This window comes from Orycteropus afer, unplaced genomic scaffold (genome assembly GCF_000298275.1).
Source record: "Orycteropus afer afer isolate SDZICR_OR568_19922 unplaced genomic scaffold, OryAfe1.0 scaffold00042, whole genome shotgun sequence".
Lineage (NCBI taxonomy): Eukaryota > Metazoa > Chordata > Mammalia > Tubulidentata > Orycteropodidae > Orycteropus > Orycteropus afer.
In genome coordinates, this window is record NW_006921629.1 from 6400059 (window position 1) to 6420270 (window position 20212).

The 20212-nt window shown below is 47.9% G+C and overlaps 2 protein-coding genes across 2 annotated transcripts in view; one reads left to right on the forward strand and one right to left on the reverse strand.

Moving 5' to 3' along the window:
* SARM1 (sterile alpha and TIR motif containing 1) overlaps nucleotides 1-2808 on the forward strand; it is a 25453-nt gene extending 22645 nt beyond the window's left edge. The window contains exons 8-9 of the mRNA XM_007937362.2: nucleotides 2409-2530; nucleotides 2679-2808. Coding sequence (XP_007935553.1) covers nucleotides 2409-2530; nucleotides 2679-2808 — 252 coding nt within the window. The remainder of the gene's footprint in view (nucleotides 1-2408; nucleotides 2531-2678) is intronic.
* Nucleotides 2809-7163: 4355 nt separating this feature from the next.
* Nucleotides 7164-13765, reverse strand: SLC46A1 (solute carrier family 46 member 1). Its single transcript, XM_007937365.1, has 5 exons — nucleotides 13538-13765; nucleotides 12300-13152; nucleotides 9708-9791; nucleotides 7741-7897; nucleotides 7164-7221 (listed from the first exon to the last, which is right to left on the reverse strand). The coding sequence occupies exons 1-5, from the start codon at nucleotides 13763-13765 to the stop codon at nucleotides 7164-7166; spliced, it is 1380 nt and encodes a 459-aa protein (XP_007935556.1).
* Between the last annotated feature and the right edge of the window lie 6447 nt (nucleotides 13766-20212).

Here is a 20212-nt window from a genome sequence, read left to right on the forward strand (position 1 = left end):
ACTCAACTTTCTCATTCTGTGGGCCAACAAGCCTGCTACTCTGTCTCATGCCAGTTTCTTGGTTCTGCTGCTTCTGTCTCTCTGCCGTTATCTCAGCTCAGGGATCTCAGGTTGAAGCCACTCATGGCTCTTCTGTGTCTTGATGATAGTGAGATTCCCCTCTTCCGCCTCTGGGAGGGTTCATTTTAAGTCTGGTGGAATGACAGAACTGACCAATCCTTGCATTAGGGTTCCATACACCTTATTTCACATGGTCCCACCCCAACAAGAGTTCCACATAACTTATTTACATCACTAACAAACTATCCAGTCCCCTTGATGGGCCACAAGCATCTTATATTTGCATAGTTCCACCATCATCAGGAGTCACAAAGGCCATGGCTAAAAGAGCCATACAAAGTAATTCACTGCCCCATAGGAAAAATATTCCCACTTGGAGACACTATACTGATTGCATAGAACTGGAAGTTAAGAATGCCAGCTGGCCATTTTGGGCTGCTAATGCCTCTGGATCAACACAGAGAAGGGAGTTACTATATCATCTGGTATAAATGATCCTGCTTATTAAGGAGAAATTAGATTGATATTACATAATGGAGGTAAAGAAGAGTATATCTGGAATACAGGAGATTCCTTAGGACATCTCTTTAGCACTACCTGGCCCTATGATAAAAGTCAATCCTGATATGACTACTAATGCCCCAGACCCTTTAGGAATGAAGGTTTGGGTCTTCCCACCAGGCAAAGAAACACAACCAGCTGAGGTGCTTGTGGAGGGCAGAGAGAATACAGAATGGATGGTGGAGGAAGGTACTTCTAAATAGCAGCTACAAACACGTGACCAGTTGCAGAAATAAGAACTTTGATTGTTACAAGTATTTTTCCTTACATATGTATATCAAAAGTTTTGTTTTCATTTATAAAATATAAATTGTAAATGGGGCTGATGTGTTTTCAGTCATATGCATATTAGTTGTATAATGTTCGGCGCAAGTATAACTTTATAGTTGTTTTTATTTAGAGATTATGTATTGTTTAGGGAGATGTGTACAGTTGTCAAGTTGACAAGGGGTGGACTGTGATAGTTAAGATTGTGAGTCACCTTGGCTGGGCCATGATTCTCAGTGTTTAGTAGTTATGATGTAGTCATCTCATCTGAGTTGAAGACAACTTCCCTTCAACTGATTAGGTGCTCACAGCCGATTCCACTGTGGGGGTAATTACAGTCTCATCATAGGGAATAACTACACCCAGCTGCCAAGCCATTCGAAACCACGGCCTAGCCAAGTTGACACACAACCTTAACTACCACATCCTCATGATGAGATCTGATAAAATGTAATCACTTCCATGATGAGCCCTGCTATGAGCAGCCAGTCAGTTTAAAGGGAGTTTTCCTTTGTGGGGGTGCTGCTTCCAGTACATAGATGACCTGGTAAAGCTGTCTGGCTTTTTGCTTGATCTGGATCCTCCATCTGGCTCATCTGACCTCTGGTTCTTGGACTTGAATCAGTGGCTCACCATATTACCTGCCACAGTATCTGGGGATTGTTGCCTTCATAGCCTGTGAGCCAATAGCCTGCCATCTCACCTGCCTCTACATCAGGAAAAGCCTCCAGCCTGATGTGGGACCCACGGACTTGGGACTTGGCAGCATCTACAACTGCATGAGCCATTTCCTTGAGATAACTTCTCTCCCTCTCTCTCTCTCTATATATATGCTTCACTGATTTTGCTTCTCTAGAGAACCCAGCGTAAGACCCCTGGGGAAGTGTTGATTGAGGTCAGTTCAGAAACAATGAGTAGGCATTAACTGGGTGATGGGGCAAGAAAGAACATTCTAGGCTGAGGAAATAGCATGTAAAAAGGACCTGTGCAGGAAGGGATATGGCTGCAAGGTCAGCATGAGTGGAACAGTGAAGAGATGGAAGAGTTTGAAAGTGGGCTGTGGCCAACCATGGCAGGGCCTTGCGGCCCACATTAAGGAGTTTGGACTTTATTCTAAGATCCACATCAAGAGTTTTAAGTAGATGGTGACATCATCAGATTTGCATTTTGCAAAGATTAGCTAGGTGAAGGGGCAGTGCAGAGAACAAATTAGAGGGGGTAAGAGTGGATGAAGGAAAATCTAGTGGGGGCTAAAGATAATGAGAGGTTGGTGCAGGGTAGTGGTAGAGGAAAATGGTGGATTTGATAAGTCAGTAAGGAGTACAATTGTCAGGGCTCATGATGGATTGATGGGGATGTAGGGATGCAGGAGAAGTTAAGGTGGAGTCCAGGACCACTGTCCTGCCCTGAGCTCAGCCTTGGACCAGTAGTTCCCCCAGCACCTGCCTGGCCCCAGGGTCCCTGAATGGGAACAGGGGTCTCTTCTTCATCTCTGGGTCCCCCCTCTGTTCTTCCTCCAGGAGATTGTGACTGCTTTGAGCTGTGGCAAGAACATTGTGCCCATCATAGATGGCTTCGAGTGGCCTGAGCCCCAGGCCCTACCTGAAGACATGCAGGCTGTGCTCACCTTCAATGGCATCAAGTGAGCACAGGGTCCTGGGAAATGAGGGCAAGGGAGGTGGATACAAATCACCCACGAGGCAGCGTAAAGGCAAAGCAAACACCGCATCCCCCCGGCTAGGAGCTCCCTCTCCTGAGCCTTCTGAACCATGTGGCCTCTGTGCCCACAGGTGGTCCCATGAGTACCAAGAGGCCACCATCGAGAAGATCATCCGCTTCCTGCAGGGCCGCTCCTCCCGGGACTCGTCTGCCGGCTCCGACACCAGTTTGGAGGGTGCTGCACCAATGAACTCAACTTAATGCCTCCCACTTCCCAAGCTCTTCGGTGATCCCCACTTCCACCATCCGCCCTGGGGGAGCAGCCCTTCAAACTGGCCTCCCCAGGCTGACACAGCCTGGACTTTTCTCAGGAAATGGCTCTCCCTCTCCCCTACCCTCATAGCCCACCTGTTACTTGCAAAGGGGAGGGAAGGTAGGCATAGAGGGTGGTGAGGGTTAGGCCTCCCCCAGGCCTTGCTGTCACCACCAAGCCTGCCCTCGGGCTCTGTCCCAGGTATGGGCAGGGTCAGTGCTCAGTTCTGGAGATGGGATTTGCTGTACACTTCCCCTCGCCTGCCTTGACTGTAACCAGCTTGAGTAACTGGAAGGCAGGCAGCCCTTCTATAGTTTGTGTACCATCGCTCCAGGCTAGGCAGGGATGAGTGCAGTAACGGCTCTCCATCAGGACTGTGCCTGGCCCCTGGCTCACCACTTACTGCCACCCTTGGCCTTGCCCTGGAACCACTCAGTGCCCTTAGCCAGCTGGCCTATTCTCCAGTCTTCCTGAGGACCAGCCTCTGCCACATCCGGGTCAGCTAAGCCCTCACTCTGGCAGGTCTGTAGCTGTGGCTGGCTTTGCTATACTATCACACAGGAGCCCCCTGCTTGGGCTTGGGCAAGGAGAGGCCATGTCTTGAGCCCACCTTACCTGATGCCTCAGTATTGTGCCCAGTTGCCTTCCCCAGCCCCTCACTCATCTAAGGCTGCTCAGGGGGCAAGTCAGCAGGAGCCTGGGCAGAAGATCAACAGTTATTACCTAGGGCAGTTTCTCCAACTTTAATGTGCATTCCAGTTACCTGGAGGACCTTGTTAAAATGCCGATTTGATTGAGGAGATGAGATCTGCATTTTCCACAAATTCTCTGGTGAGTTGATGTGAGGGGACACTAGGCTCTGAAACACAAATACCTTACAAATCTTTGGCGTTTCCTAAACACTCCACTCCCTGGTCTCTGTAATCATCACAGTAACTCTATCAGTGACTGTGCCCTTCTGGTTAGCAGTCAAATGCCTTAGGCACTATACCACCAGAGCTCCTCTCCATTTTACAGGTAAGGAAATTGAAGCTCAGAAAGGTTGAGTGGTGTGCCCAGGTTCCCAACTGGTTAATGGCAGCCCCAGTAACCAGACCCAGGCTTTCCCACACCCCAGATGACTGCTTGATGGTGCTCTGGGAGGATATTCCTGGAGGCTTCTCCCTTGCCCCAGAGAATCTGGCAGTGGGGAATGGGTTTCTAGCAGCAAAATGCTGACCTAGGGCCCACACAGGAATGTCCTTCCCCTCCCTCTACCAGGGCAGAAGGGCAAGGGAGTGCCCTCCCTCCAATAATCCAGGCTCCAGCTAGTGGGATCAGCTGGAACCTGCCCTGCCCCTTCCCTCCTAAGGGCAGTGGGTTCACACCTCAAGGCTGGCTCAGCTCCCAGCCCCCACCCTTAAGGCACTGGCCAGGTCACTCCTGGCTCTCCAGCCATATCATCCAAGTCAAAGGCCTCCCTGCAGCACTCCTGACCCCTCCTTCCACTCCCTACCCTGCCAAAGATACAGTCTTCGGCATCCTGGCCTGGCTCTGGGTGCACTTGGTTTCCTGTCAGCCCTCCTTCCTTCTTTCATGCAACAGAAGACCCCACCAGTGCCAGTCCCAGGGCAAGGCCCTGGCTAACAGAAAATGAGGCGGACTGGACACTGCCCACAGAGCAGACAATACCAGTAGTATGAGTGTCTTCCAGCGAAGCTTTTTGTCATCTTGTTCCCCATCAGTCCTGCTTCCCTGAAACTTCCACAGGCAATGCTTGGAGGTTCCCTGGCCTTTTCCTATTTGGCACACCCTCCATTGCTCCCCACCCCCATTCCCTGGCCTTCTGGTTGACCTCTGTCCCCTTCTGCTCCCTGGGGAATCAGAGCCCAGACTCTGGCCCCAGCCACAGCAGCTGAAGGGTGACCCTCCCTCTCACCAACCACTGTGTTCAGGGCTGACTGGCTTGCCATGACAAACACCACGCGGCCCACAGCCAGGTCAAGGACCTAGGCCTGGCCTGCTCTGCAGGCTCGGAGTTTTCTGCTTAGCTGGACTGCAACTGCTGCTCCCAGATTGGGGCTGAGTCAACCAGGTCCTCACCTCATCTCCCAGGGACCCAGAACTCAGGAACACAGAATGGAAAAGGCCATTCTGCCCCTTGGGCCAAAAGTCCAGCCACAATTCATTCATCCTTCCCCAGGCCCAGCCAGGGCAATGGAGAGACATTTTTCTAGAATGTATGAACTGGGAGGGCTCTCAGAACATCATCTAATCCAGTGTTTCCAAACTTTGTCCAATCAGGTGGGATCTCTGTAACGAGACAATTTGGGGGGTTGCTGATCTACTCCTTCAGAGGGGGCCTGCTCACAGTCACACAGCTAGCCTAGGGCAGTGCCCAGAGGACGACCCAGGCTTAGGCCAGTTCAGTTTTTTTTCCTACTCCTCACTTCCTCAGTCAGTGGAAGGGCTTCTCCTTGCCTAGGTCTCCCAACTACAGAAGGAACAGTGAAGCCTGGAAACAAGGGCATAGGCTGCCCCCAGCTGGACCCTGGCTGCCCTCACTTGTGTGACTTCTGGCCAGGAAATGCTAGCTAGCAGGGCAGGTGAGAGCTGATGCAGGTAGAAATGGCAGCACTGGGTAGTAAAGCCCTGTGGTAGTTATGCTTGTGTGTCAACTTGGCTGGGCCTGGTTGAGTGGCTGGGCAGCTGCTGATAGTTATTCCCCGTGATGAGACTGGCAATCAACTCCATGGTGGGATCTACCACAAGCAGCTGAGTAGCTGCCTTTGGGATGTGGTCTGCTTCATGTATATAAGGGAAAGCCTTGGGAATGGTGTCCAACTTATGGCACCTTGAATCCTGCATGTAGCTATGTCATTGTTCAGCAGCCTGCCATGCTCTGCAGACCTTGGGACTTACAATGAACTTGAATTAATAGCCTGCCTGTGATTGGGTAACATCACAGTACCTTTTTACTTGGCAACCTTGGGCTTGGCAGCCTCAGCAGCTGTCTGAGTGAGAAAAAGCCTTTAGCTTCAGTGGACTGGGAGCTGGAGGCAGAGCTGAAGCCCAAGGCTAAGGGGCTTTTACCCAGCCCTTAGAGCCTGGCACTTTGAACTTGGACTTAAAACCTCCAAATTGTAAGAATAAACTCCTGTTTGTTAAGGTCATCCCATTGGTGGTATATTTCTTGTCAGAGCAGCACTAGGTAACCACAACAGGCCCTATGGCCAACTCTGGATGGAAGAGTCAAGTGCTACTTTGACTTGCATCTGTGCCAGTGCCTTAATGTTAGATTCTGCCTGTCAACTTCAGATCCAGACCTTCCAAACTCCCTAGAAATGGGAACCTAATTCTCTGTGAGAAGCAAGGGTCCCTGAGTCATATGGGGATGGTCTCAGCACATGGCTCTGCTAAAATGCCCATTGATAGATGTTGGAGGGCTGCATGGTAACAGGTGTACAGATGTCTTCAAGGAGTGGATCTCTGACCCTCAGGAACGAGGAACCAAGGCGCTGTCCCCAGCTTCTCCGCTAGCCTTCTGCAAGCCTGGCAGCCCATCTCCTAGCAGCTCAGAAGAAAATGGGGATCTCGATGAGGCCTGGGCTGCCCACACCAGTACCAAGCCTGTGGGCCACCCAGGGGCTCCTGCCCATCCCAGTACCTACTGTCCTCTGACCTGTGACAGGCAGACCAGAAGCATGCCCTGGGGGCTAGAAGGTTCATTTCAGTGGGCTTATAGAAATTTATTATGACTGGCATGGTGAGTCCTGGGACAGACAGATCATAGCCAAGGACTGGCTCCCCACTACAGACAGTAGCCCTTACCCTTCAAAGAACCCCAAGCCCTTCCACAACCCACCCACCCCACAAAGCTGGCACTAATGTGGCACCATATTCCTCACTAAGGAGTTACTGACTGATGATGCATACAGCATGAACTGAGCCCTGTGGGCTGTACCATTTTTGTTGGAAGTAGAGATGCCAGTCCTCATGTACCAGCTGGTTCCTGAAGTGTCACCTCCACTGGGAGGTTCTAAGTGATGGATGGCACAAAAGGTGATCAGACCCCTATCCCAGTGGCTCCCTCACTGCCTGCCCTGATGGGCCTGTGAGGTCTTACTCTGTATCGTAGCATTGTAGGTGGGCACATTGTGGATGAGGTAGGGAGCCTTGATCTAGCTTGACCTAGCTTGGTCTAGCTTAGTCTAGCTTTGAGAGGAGCTGCTGGTGCTGCTGTGGGCTGGGACCCCAAAGGCATCTTTCCAGTTGATTAGCGCTCACTCCACTCCAATGTCCTGTGTCCTCTTGTCAAGGCAGATCAGGAGTTCTTGGGAAACTGCTGAAACTCATTGTGAGGATTAGCCTTCTCCAGCACCCTGTGAAAGACCAGACAGAGGGACCAGGTTTGGCATGGGAGACTCTCAGCTTCTATCTGAAGAAATGACACAGTCTGTGCTTGAGTGGGCTGGTAGTCCCCTCCCCCAGATAGTCCTCTCCTACCCACCCCTCAAGCTGAGAGGTAGAGGACAATGACCCAAGGACAGAGGGCTCTGGACAATGGCCTCTTAAGGCTGTAGGAAGGGAAGTCAGTGAGCCAGGCTGTGAGCCCAGCCACAAGTAGCCGAGCAAACTTTCTGGGCTTCCCTTAGCGTATTTTTGCCACTCTAGTCCCATCTCAAAAATAGGTATGGAGGAGTACGTGGGGAACTGGGGATGAAAAAACAGCCTTGCCAAGAAGCAACGTTAGTTTGATCCTTCCCACACCTCCAGCTTACCCTTGGGGAATGGCTCCCAGGAATTAGGCAGTCATCTGCAAGGGGGGAAGTCAGCCTGGGACTAAGCCTGGGATAAAGGGTTCTATCATGAGCATGGGTTCAGGGACCTGCATTCATTACCCGATCAGAATGGCTGGGATGAAAAGAAGGCCAGCACCCAGGAGGAAGGGGAACCCTTTCATGAAGTTCAGCGTGGCTGGGTAGAGTGAGTTGAAGATGCCAGAAGCTGCTAACATGGCCAAGCCATTCACACAGGCCACAGCAGAAAAGAGAGCACCTGTAAAGAAAGAAACACCACACTCTGGAGTCTGAAAGATGCCAAATCCTGGCGTCACTACCTGACAGCTGGGGAACCTCTCAAGGTCTCACCTTCCTCATCTGTAAATCACACCCAGGCTCATGCTATGATAGTCAATGAGGTCATGGAAAGCACCTGCTCAGCTGCTGCTGTTAGCTGCCATTGAGTCGACTCCGACTCACGGCGACCCCCTCCCTGTGTGCAGAACTGCTCTACAGGGTTTCCAAGGCTGTGATCTTTTGGAAGCAGATTGCCAGGCCTATCCTCCCAAGTACTTCTAAGTGCTTCTAGGTGGGTTCAAACTGCCAACCTTTCAGCTAGCAGTAAAGCACTTAACTGTGTCACCCAGGAACTTCTCAACCTGTTATGCACTACATACTAAATAAATGACTGCTATCAAATTCACTACTAGAAGTACCTGTGCCATCTTCTTAAGGAAAACCTGACAGAAATGGTTTCTCATTTATCTTCTTTGGAATTATCTCCTTTTTGGGATTAATTGCTGGTTTGATTCCCAGTTCTAACACTTATTAGCTGTATGATCACTGAAAAAGTCACTTGTCCTCTTGGGAGTTTCTATTCCCCCTTCTGTTAAATAAGGATAATACCTACTTCATGGATTGTCAACAATATTATGTTTACATGTAAAGCACCTATCACTGAGCCTGGCCCCTTAGTAGGGCTGTTCTTTTCTCCTGTTCCCCATGGCATCTCCGGGCACAGTGAAGGTGACAGAAAAAGCTTACTGAGTGAATAAATGAAGGCACATGGATTCTGAAAACAACAGAACCCATGGTGGGCTGTGTATGGCACTAGGATTTCTATCATCATCAAATTCTTCTTCCAGGGCAGCTGGGAAAAGTGGATGTTTCCAGACTGGGGTCCAGATACCCAGAGGCCTGAGACTGTCCACTGTAGATATGCCAGCAGATGCCAAATTTGCAAAATGAACAACAACCCAAGAGAAGCTGACATTAAACTCAAAAGACTTCAGACAAATCATTTTACAGATGAGGAAACTAAGGCCCAGAGACAGAAAGGGACCTGTCCAAGATCACACAACCAGTGGGTGACAGAGCCAGGACTTAAAGCCAGATCCCCAGGTCCACTGCTCTTCACAACAGACCTGGGTTTTCACCCTAGCTCCACCACTCACTGAATGGCCTTGAGTAAGTCAATTAAACCCTTGGGCCTTTGCTTCTTCCTCTGTCAGCTAGGGACAGTAACTACTTTACAAGGCTGCCTACTTCCTCTGAGCTTATACCCTTGAACCCAGTGAAGCAGGGAAGCCTAGCATCATCACATCCATTACAGATGGGAAAGCAGAGGTCAGAAGAGTAAATCCCTTATTCCAGTTACCTACAAACCAAAAACCAAAACCAAACTCACTGCCGTTGAGCCGGATCCGACTCATAGTGACCACTCCTTGGGTTTCTGAGACTATCACTACGGAAGTAGGTTGCCCAGTCTTCCTTCGGAGGAGTGCCTGGTGGGTTTGAACCGCCAACCTTCTGGTTAGCAGTCAAATGCCTTAGGCACTATGCCACCAGAGCTCCTAGTTACCTACAAGGAATATAATTTTGTTCTGCTGACTGAAGATCCCAACTATGTGGTCTGAAAAGCCAAGGAACTGTGGTCCTCATACAGCCCCAGGCTATCTGACAGAAGTGTATTTATCTTCCCACTTCTCTAGGGTGGGAGGGAGAAGGTAAGCTGCCCCCAGTCTACGGCAGTCCATCTGCCCAGCTCAGGCAGCATCAATCAGAAGCAGGTTGATCCTGACACTTACCGTGCTCCGACTTGCTCACCAGCTTGGAGAGCTTGGCCCGGATGACAGGTGTAGTGACTAACGACAGGAAGAAGAGCCCATATCCTGTGAAGAAATAAACAATCATCAGGAAAATGGGGTTGGGGAGAGGATGCCCCAGTAAGAGACTATACATACCCTATTCGGGACTCAGGTTAGACACAGGAGAACTTCCTTGATAGTGAGGGTGGAAAGACAATGACCAAGGAGGAATCATGACTACTTTCAAGGGCTGGCCCATCTGCTGTATCTCTCATGAATGAACACTGACTCCCCAATTGCTTTCTTTCCAGAACACTTCTCATGGTCCCAGCATGCATCAACCACCCCACTTAGCACTTGGCAGGGAGATGCCAGGCACAGAAAACAAGAAAGGGCTCCGGAGTCAGGCTTGAGTTCAAATCCTGATGCTACTGCTTACAACTGTGTGACCTTGGATACTTAACCTTTCTGAGCCTGACTCTTTATAAAATGGGGATTAAAGACCTTTACCTCAGGATGGGGGAGCTCTGGTAGCATAGTGGCTAAGGCACTTGACTGCTAACCAGAAGGCTGGCAGTTCAAACCCACCAGCCACTCCTCGGAAGGAAGATGGGGCAATCTACTTCCGTAGTGATACTGCCTCGGAAACCCAAGGAGGGGTCGCTATGAGTCTCGTCTGACTCGACGGCACATAACAACCACCACCACCACCACCTCAGGATGGTTCTGAAGTGTGGTATGTTGACTAACAGCTACCCCGAAACATCAAGTCCTAATTCCTGGAACATGTAAATGTTACCTTATTTGGAAAATGGGTCTTTGCAATTGTTAAGGATCTTGTGATGGGGAAGATTATCCTGGGCCCTAAAGGTAATCAAATGTATCCTTGTAAGAATGAAGCAGAGAAACGTATGACAGAGGAAGAGACACACAAGGGGAAGGGGCAACATGACCACTGAGGCAGAGAGAGAGATGCAACCACAAGCCAAGGAATGCTGGCAGCCACCAGAAGGTGGCTGAGACAAGGAACAGGTTCTCCCCTAAGTCTCTAGAGGGAGTGTGGCCCTGCTTACACCTTGATTTCGGATTTCTGACCACTAGGACTGTGAAGGTAGCTCTGGTAGCATAGTGCCTAAGGCACTTGACTGCTAACCAGAAGGCTGGCAGTTCAAAACCACCAGCCACTCCTTGGAAGGAAGATGGGGCAATCTACTTCCATAGAGATACTGCCTTGGAAACCTAAGGAGGGGTCACTATGAGTTGAGTCTGACTCGACAGCACATAACAGGACAGTGAAAGAACAAATTTCTGTTGTTTTAAGCTACCAAGTTTGTGGTCATTTTTACAGCAGCCACAGGAAAGTAATCTATGTGGTAACAAGGAAGCATCCATGAGGAACAAGACATAGTAAACCAAAAAACCAAACGCAATGCCAGTGAGTCAATTCCAACTCATAGCAACCCTCTAGGACAGAGCAGAACTGCCCCAAAGGGTTTTCAAGGCTAGATCATTACAGAAGCAGACTGGCTCATTTTTCTTCTGAGGAGCAGCTGGTGGGTTCAAACTGCTGACCTTTTGGTTACCTGCCAAATGTTTAACCACTACACTCCCAGAGCTCCTTAAGGCATAAAAACCATACAGTGAAAAGTGACCTCCTTTTCCCTTTCCATGTAGTTACCCACAGGCTTACACTGTTTTCTCCATAATCATTTCTCTCCTTTGTGTGACTGTTACTTCCTCAGCAAAACTGTGACCTTCTAGAGGACAGGGTCCTTATATCCAACACAATGGGTATAAATTGTGATGACTCAGGGTCTCTCCAGGTGTCATGAGACCTCACTCTAATGAGACCCCCAGAGCAGCAACTGTGTTTTCATCATCTCAGCAACCCCCAGATCATTTAGCTCACCCAGCACCTAGTGCAGGGAGATTCTGTGGGTGTGAATCAAAAGTACCTGGTCCCCTTCAGCTTCACTGTACCGGCAAGCAACTGAGTCAAGAAATCTGTTTGTGATTACTGAACAGTTGATTTTGTACACAACACATTTTAGGTCTATCTCAAAATCATTCTGTCACTTTAAAAAAGATAACTTCCTCATTCCCATGCCAGTCTCAGCCCGGAGGATTTAAGTCCACCCAACCCCTCCCCCAAAAAAGAAGTACGTAGAAATTTCATATTTGTATTTGTGGTCCGAGGAGACTGGCTTCTTTAAAACTCCAAAGAGGTTGACCGAGGCTATGTCAGGCCCTGTGATTCTTATCATAGAAGTGAGCACTGAGGCATTAATGGCGTGGACTTTGTTTAAGAACACCATGAACAGGCGGAGGAGGCCAAGGGAAGAAGCAATTACTGTATGAACCATTCTTCGGTATCTTTTATGGTTGATAATGTGGATTAATCACTTTGGCTACTGAAGGTCTGTATTTTCAGTATATCAAAGACAGCATTGTTGGGGGTTTCTTAGCTGCCCTCCCCTTGTCTGTTTGTCTGTCCTCCAGTGCAGGTTGAGGGCAAAATGCTTTTTTTCCAAAGATAGGAGCCCCATTTAGGGGCAGAGTGGGACAAGCTGTCTCCGAGCCCACACACTTTACCTGTGAATACGAGGGGTGTGATAGTAGCAAAGGCAAAGACCACCATCCCCAGGATGTTGAAGGCCAGGCCGATCTCGGCCACCCAAGTGTCAGCCAGACAGTACTGAAGGAGCCGCAGGCCGAGCAGGCTGGTGAGGTACTGGAGATGGTGAGCTGCAGAGCCATAACCAATGAGCTTGGAGTCCCAGCACAGGGGTGCACTCAGCTCGTAGATGGTCATGATGTCCTGGACCCCAAAGTGCACAGTGATTACAAGGAAGACAGCCAAGGAATACAGGGCTAAGTGCTTCCTGGACTTCTCCAAGGATGGTGTCACATAGAGCTGGAAAATGGAGCGGTGGTGGCGGAGCGTGAAGAGCCGGGCAGGTGTTAGCTCTTTCACCGTCTCACCGAAGCAGAATGCTGCATAGAGAGTCATGGCTATTAGCAGAGCCAAGGCCAGCCAGAAGGGGTTGGCATAACCCTGGGCCCGCAGCCAGTAGCCCCCAAGAAGGCTCGCCAGCATCCCCGCCACCCCGATGCATGCTTCCAGCAGGGCCATTCGGAAGGTGCGGCTGCGACTGGAGCTGACATCTGCCACAGAGGCAAAGCCGGCAGCCAGGAGCCCACTGAAATCGCCGAAGAGGGCACAAAGGATGCGGCCCAGCACAAAGTAGCCGACGTGGAGCTCCAACTGTACCACAAAGATGGACACCACAGTCTGCAGCAGCAGGCTGAAGGAGGCCAGCACCAGCAGTGGGCGGCGGCCCACACAGTCACTCCAGGCCCCCAGCAGGGTGGACGAGAAGAGGCCCACTAGGAAGCCACCCAAGTTCATGTAGAGGGTCCAGTGAGAGGTGAGGGTCTCCACTTCCTGTAGGGGCATAAGCCTTAGTAGGGTCCCATTCCTCATTCTGGGTTCTCCACCCCACAAAACATTACCATCCTGGGAGCTATGGAGAAGAGGATTATCTTTGGAAAGAAAGAACCTTAAAACTTTCCTTGGAGCCCATGTGGGAAATGGGCCAAGATTCCATTCCCTCAGCTTTATCCCCTTCTACTAACCTTCAAGGCCGTGCATTATGGTTCTTCGTCAGGCCCCAACTTTGCCCTGGCCCTGACCCACAGCCCCGTATCCACACTCCTCAGGGGCCTCCCACCTTCTAAGAGACCTCGCTGCCCCCTTAGCTGCCCTTTAACCCCGGCACCGCCCCCTCCACGCTCGTCACCAGTCCCCCGCTACTCTCCATCACCCTTACCTGCATCATGGGGTTCACGGTGTGGTTGCTACAGCTACCCCTGTCGCGGGTGCCATTGTAGCCGAGGTCAGTACTGAATCGGTGCCAGAGATACTGCGTGGTGACCGGGCCCTGCAAGACCAAGGCAAAGTTGGCAAGGAAGATGATCGGTTCCACGGGGCCTCGGAACAGCACGGCCACAGCGGAGCGGACGCGCGGCTCACCCGGGGGTCCCGCGTGTCCCTCCATGAGCTTGCGCTTTGGGGCAGGCGCGTGGCGAGCGGCGGGGCTTCCGCGGTACTTGTTTCTCCCAACCAGCGGCACCAAACTCGGACCAGCACAGTCTGCGCCTGCGCCCAGTGCCCCTCTTGGAAAACTTGGAGAGGCGGGGCCTGGGGCCTGCAGTCCCTCTCTTTTTTGCTCCTCCCGCTCAGGGCTGGGTGTGGGCAGGCTAGGGGCCCTCGCACCATTGGCCCTCAAGGTGAGCTCACCTGCAAAATGTGCAAAGATACCGCCCTGAATCCCTCACTCTTAAGCCCAGAATTGCTCATAACAATAACAAGAATATCAAAGTTGTTAGGTCCTGTGGAGTGGTTTCTGACTCATAGTGACCCTATCTATACACAACAGAACTAAACACTACCTGGTCCTGCACCGTTCTCACAATTGTTGCTGTATTTAAGCCTATGGTTGCAACCACTGTGTCAATCCATCTCGTTTAGGGTCTTCTTCTTTTTCACTGACTCTCTACCCAGTATGATGTCCTTTTCCAGGGACTGGTCCCTCCTGATAACATGTCCAAGGTATGTGAGAGGAAGTATCACCACCCTTACTTCTAAGGAGCATTCTGGCTGTACTTCTTCTGGCCAAAAACCAAACCAAAGTCACTGCTGGCAGTCCGTGTATATTCAATATTCTTCACCAACACCATCATTGAAAGGCATCAATTCTTCTAGGAACTTCATTCGTTCATTGTCCAGCTATCACATGCATAGGAGGCAATTGTAAATAGCATGGCTTGGGTCAGGCTCACCTTAGGTCCTCAGAGTAACATCTTTTCTTTTTAACCCTTTAAAGAGGTCTTTTGTATCAGATTTCTCCAATGTTACGTCGTTTGATTTCTTGACTGCTGCTTCCATGGATGTTGATTGTGGGTGAAAGTGAAATGAAATTCTTAAATTTCTTCTCGGTTTATCAAAATGTTGCTTATTGGTCCAGTTCTGAAGGTTTTCTTTATGTCAAAAGTTATAGTCTTTGATCTTCATCACTAAGTGCTTCCAGTCTGCTGTGTTTTCAACAAGCAAGGTTGTTAATGAATCTTCCTCCAAACCTGATGCTGCATTCTTTTTCATATAGTTCAATTTCTTGGAGTATTTGCTCAGTGTACAAATTGAATAAGTATGGTCAAGGATACAATTTTAAACCACACAATATCCCCTGGTTATGTTCAAATGACTGTCCTTTGCTGTATGTGCAGGTTCCTCCAGAACACAATGAAGTGTTCAGGAATTCCCATTCTTTGCAATGTTATCCATAATATGTTAGGATCCACATAGTCAAATGCCTTTGCATGGTCAATAAAACATCTCTTAGGTATTCTTTGCTTTCATCCAAGAGCCATCTGACATCAGCAATGATATCCCTCATTCCAATTCCTCTTCTGAATCCAGCCTGAATCTCTGACAATTCCCTGTCCGTGTACTACTGCAACCATTTTTGAATTATATTCAGCAAAACTTTACTTCTTTGTGATATTAGTGATACTATTCAGTAATTTCCACATTCTGTTAAATCATCTTTCTTTGGAACGGGCATAAATATGGATCTCTTCCAGTCACTTGGCCAGGTAGCTGTCTTCCAGATTTCTTGGTATAGATGAGTAAGCACTTCCAGTGCTGCATCTGTTTGTTGAAACATCTCAGTTGGTGTTCCATTAATTCCTGGAGGCTAGTTTTTCACCAATATCTTCAGTGCAGCTTGGGTTTCTTCCTTCAGTGCCTTTGGTTCTTGATCACATGCTGCCTCTTGACATGGTTGAACACTGACCAATTCTTTTTGGTACAGTGATTCTGTATATTCCTTCTATCTTCTTTTGATGCTTCCTGAGTCATTCAATATATTGCCCATAGAATCCTTTTATATTGCAACTCAAGGCTTCAATTTTTTGTTCTGTTCTTTCAGATTGAGAGCCCCAGAGACTGGTGACTTACCTATAGAGAACTAAAAAGTCCTACCTTTTCAAATCCCTGGAGGAAAGAGGACACAATTGTAGAGAAAAATAATTGAAAACCTAACTTAAAAGACAAACAACATAGTCCTTCAAAACAATCAAAGGATAAATATTTTAACCTTAGTTGATAACAACATCAAGATCCCTCCCCTATAACAATCATGCACCGAGATGTCAAACCATAGAACCAGGTCTGTGAGACACACATGTAATGTCTTTTCCAGCTTCCAGATAACCAGGGCAATCAACACTGTGCCTTTGCTTTATGTTCTTTGGGGCCAGCACATTACCAGAGATTTAGTTTTATATAAGAATCCCCAAAGCCAGTAACACAAGCTGCTGAGGGACTGTACATTTCAGGAAATAATTTGGCAGTATGTATCAAGACCCTTAAAACCAAACCAACTGCTATTGAGTTGATTCTGATTCATAAAGACCCCATGTGTGTCACAGAAAAATCATGCTCTTTTTTTTTTTTTTTTTTTTTGGCTATGCCAAGTACTTTTATTAAAGAAAGCTAGGGTTACTGATGAGTTGGCATTGGGGCCCTTCTTCTTGCCAAAGGTGGGCATGGCATCGATGAAACACCAGTTGGACTGCATCTACCACATGGCTTTGCTGGTCTTCTCCTGTTTGGCCACGTCGGCAGTCTGACCTCTCACTTTCCCAGCACGAGTCCAGGAACCATAGACTTTACCTCCAAGCATTCTGCCAGCTGCTTTCAGAGTGGTCAGGGCCTGCACCCCACACTGGCCCAGGGTAGCCTCATCCTCCACAGATGTGCCTGCCAGGAGCGTGACTTGATCTTTGGGGCGATGCCTTCCAGTAATACTATATGAGCCTTGACCTGGCTTACTATCTCCTGGTTGGTCACCTCAAGGGTGTGTGGCTCCTGGGCATGAGCAAAGAGCTGTATGTCTACAAGTGAAGTGTGGCCCTTGCTCCATAGGGTTTTCAAGGCTGATTTTTTGGAAGTAGATCACCAGGCCTTTCTTCCAAGGCACCTCTGGGTAGATTCAAACCTCCAACCTTGTGGTTAGCATCTGAGCAAGTCAACCATTCGCACCACCCATGAAGAGACTTACATTCTTTAATTCCTCATTCGTGTCTCTATCCTAAGGTAATAATCTGAAGTACAGAAATATTACTGACAATGTTGTTGTTGTGATATGCCATCAAGTCAGACCCGACTCATAGTGACCCCTGCTTGGGTTTCCAAGGCAGTATCACTATAGAAACAGATTACCCAATCTTCCTTCCAAGGAGTGCTGGTGGGTTTGAACTGCCAGCTTTCTGGTTAGCAGTCAAGTGCCTTAGGCACTACTGACAATGTTGTTGCTGTTATGTGCCATCAAGTTGCCCCAACTCATAGCAACTCCTCCTTGGGTTTCCGAGACAGTATCACTATAGAAGTAGATTGCCCAACCTTCCTTCTGAGGAGTGGCTGGTGGGTTTGAACCACCAGCCTTCTGGTTAGCAGTCAAGTACCATAGGCACTATAATACTAAATTTGGACTTGTCCAGCAGTGGGAAAATGAAAGAATGATTTACAGTATATCTACTCAATGGATCTTAGCCATTAAAATGATATATTCAAAGAGACTGTAATAACATAGAAAATGTTTGTCATATTTTTTATGTGAAAAAAGAGACCTTTTTATATGATATAGAAAAAAATTGCACTAAGACTGGAAGACAAGTATTAAAATATTATCAGAAGTTTCTCTGTATAGTGAGGTGATACAAGAATTTCTTTTCTTCTTTTTAAAATAGTTTCAACTCTTTTAATATAAACATGTGTTTTTATAACAGAAAAACATAAAAATTAAAAATATCTGATGATATTCCTTTACATAAAATCTATGCTGGTTTAATTGTCTAAGATCTGTTTCACGTCCCTTGGGTTCTTTCTGGATCCTAAGCCCTAGTACATGTTGGTCCCTTTGCCAGGAAAACTTTTCTTATCTTGCTTGGTCTATTAAACTCCTAATTACCCTTCAAAACCCAACTCTGTGTCACCTTTTTTAGGTAGAATTAATCACTCTACATATGAGCCTCTACAGTACTGTGTTCATACCTTTAACCCTAGTTTTACACAGGTTTGCAACCTGACTGTAGATATTTATTTACTTATTTGCCTCCTTCCAAACCTTACCAACATCCTGCTTCCAGATTTGAGGGCAGAGACAATGTTTTCTTCATCTTTGTATTCCCTAGGACTGTGCCTGGCATGCAATAGGATGAAAATGGTAAATGGATTTCATGTCATGCACCAACTCCGGTCAGTTAATTGCAGCTGCCTTGATTGCTGCATTGAGTACAACTATTACTCCTCTTGGTGAGAAGAATCCAGTGATCAGTTAGTCTGCCCTGGGCTCAGGAACGATAAGTATTAGCACTGACAGTATTTGTCCAACCCTAGACATATTTTAGTTTTGTTGCTCAATAAGTTGTGTTGAGAGACTTTGGGGAAGTTTCTAAAAGCTGTAACGCAAACGCAACCACTGCTGTGGAGTCAGATCCGACTCATAGCGACCCCTCGTTGGGTTTTCAAGGCAGTATCACTACAGAAGTAGATTGCTCAACCTTCCTTCCGAGGAGTGGTGGGTTTGAACCACCAGCCTTCTGGTTAGCAGTCAAATGCCTTAGGCACTATGCCACCAGAGCTCCTTCTAAAAGCTATAAGGATCTCTTTTTTCCTAGGCAGGTAATGCTTATAAAAGACAGACCTTACAACCATTATTAACAGCAAGAGAAATGATTGGAACATGGAATTCTTCAAACATACGGCCGTCTTTCTTTTTTTTTTTTTTTTTTTTTTTTTTTTTTTTTTTTTTTTTTTTTTTTTTTTTTTTTTTTTTTTTTTTTTTTTTTTTTTTATTAGGATTTGGGTGAAGATTTACAGAGTAAATTCACTTTTCATACAGCAGTTCACATATACTTTGTCTCATGTCATTGACCAAAATTTACAATGCAGCAGCTCCCCTCCCACTTCCTCCCCATAGTTACCTCCTCCCAGTGTCCATCCCTTCATACTCTTCTGCACCCTGAGCTATCTCCCTGTACTGCCGTCTTTCATAACTTCCACCCAAACACTGTGCTTGCTTTCCACAAGTGGCTAACTGCAGCTTCCTTGTTTTGAATATTAAGAGGCAGAGAAGAGGGAGCATGAGAGGAAACCTATTTCCTGTTTTGAGTTGTTGCTTCTTACATTTCATCAACCTTGAAAGTCAAAGCAGCAACTGTGTCTTAACTAAGCGTGTCGAGACCACTGGAGTAGAAACTGCAACCATGTCCGTCTCACTGAGAGACTTTGGCCGACTCCCTTTCTGGCCTCAGTTTTCTCATCTGTGAAATAATTTCTGGGCTTCAGTTACCTCATTTGTGAAAGTAATAATATCCAACCCATGAGGAGGTTGTTAGGTCAAAATGAAGAGTTGTGTGTAGCTGTGAGCTTTATGTGGCTGGGTACAGGTACCACGGATGGGGGTGGCTGTTGAGCTGAGCTTGAAGGTGAAAAATATTTCACCAAAAAGAACTGAGGCTGTCCCAGGTGAGGGGAGCATGGAGCCTGCGAGGAAAACATTGTCCTAATGATTCCTGTCTGAGGCTCCTGCCCTTGGTCCCATTTTTTAAGTACTTTTCTCTCATTGTAGGCTTTCCATTCACACACACACACACACACACACACCACATCCTCTCATTTAGCAACTGCTGCCTGCCAGGCTCCACTGTTAAGTGCTGGGCTTATAGACAAGAGCTTACACAGTCCCCTCAAGGAGTTCCCTGACCAGTGGAGAGAGAGGATCACAAACCTCAAACGACAATGATACAAATACGTAGTAGCACAAACCAGCTTAGAAAGAGTGTCCTCAAGAGGAAGTCAAATAAGGTTCGCAGCAGAGGAGCTGCAATCCTGACCCCTGTATGTGTGAATGGGGCCCTGTTTGGAAAAGTTTTACATTGGTTTGTGTAGGTTTACAATCTGGTGGTAAATCTGTGTTCACTTGTTTCGGCTCCTCCCAGTCCCTGCTCACGTCTGCCTCTAGACTTGATGGCATCGACAGTGTTTTCTTCATCTCAGTATTCCTTAGCACTGGGCCTAGCGTTGAGTGGTGCCTTATAAAAAGGAAAAACACACATGGAAAGACACACACACACAGGGGAAGAGACTGTGTGAGGAACTGTCTACAAACCGAGGGTTGACAAGGAACACCCGGGGCTACCGACAAGGAGGGACTGTCCCTAGAGCTGATTCCCTGATGTAGACTTCCTGCTGCCAAAACAGTGAACAATACATTTCTGTTCTTAAAGCCATCTATTTGTGGTGTTTTTGTTAGGGCGGCACTCAGTCAGTAAGCAAGGATCTAGGGAAATTACTAATGAAGATTTGCCAAGACAGGATTTTATAGCATATTTTAAATGTAGCAGACTAACACATTTTAATACACATACCAACATGCTAC

Excerpts from the sequence above, each read along its gene's own strand:
- SLC46A1 (XM_007937365.1), bottom strand. The coding sequence starts at position 13,765 with ATGGAGGGACACGCGGGACCCCCGGGTGAGCCGCGCGTCCGCTCCGCT. Across the intron at positions 13,153-13,537 it reads CCGTGAACCCCATGATGCAG|GAAGTGGAGACCCTCACCTC; the intron begins GTAAGGGTGATG and ends ATGCCCCTACAG. Across the intron at positions 7,222-7,740 it reads ATCCCAGCCATTCTGATCGG|GGTGCTGGAGAAGGCTAATC; the intron begins GTAATGAATGCA and ends GGTCTTTCACAG.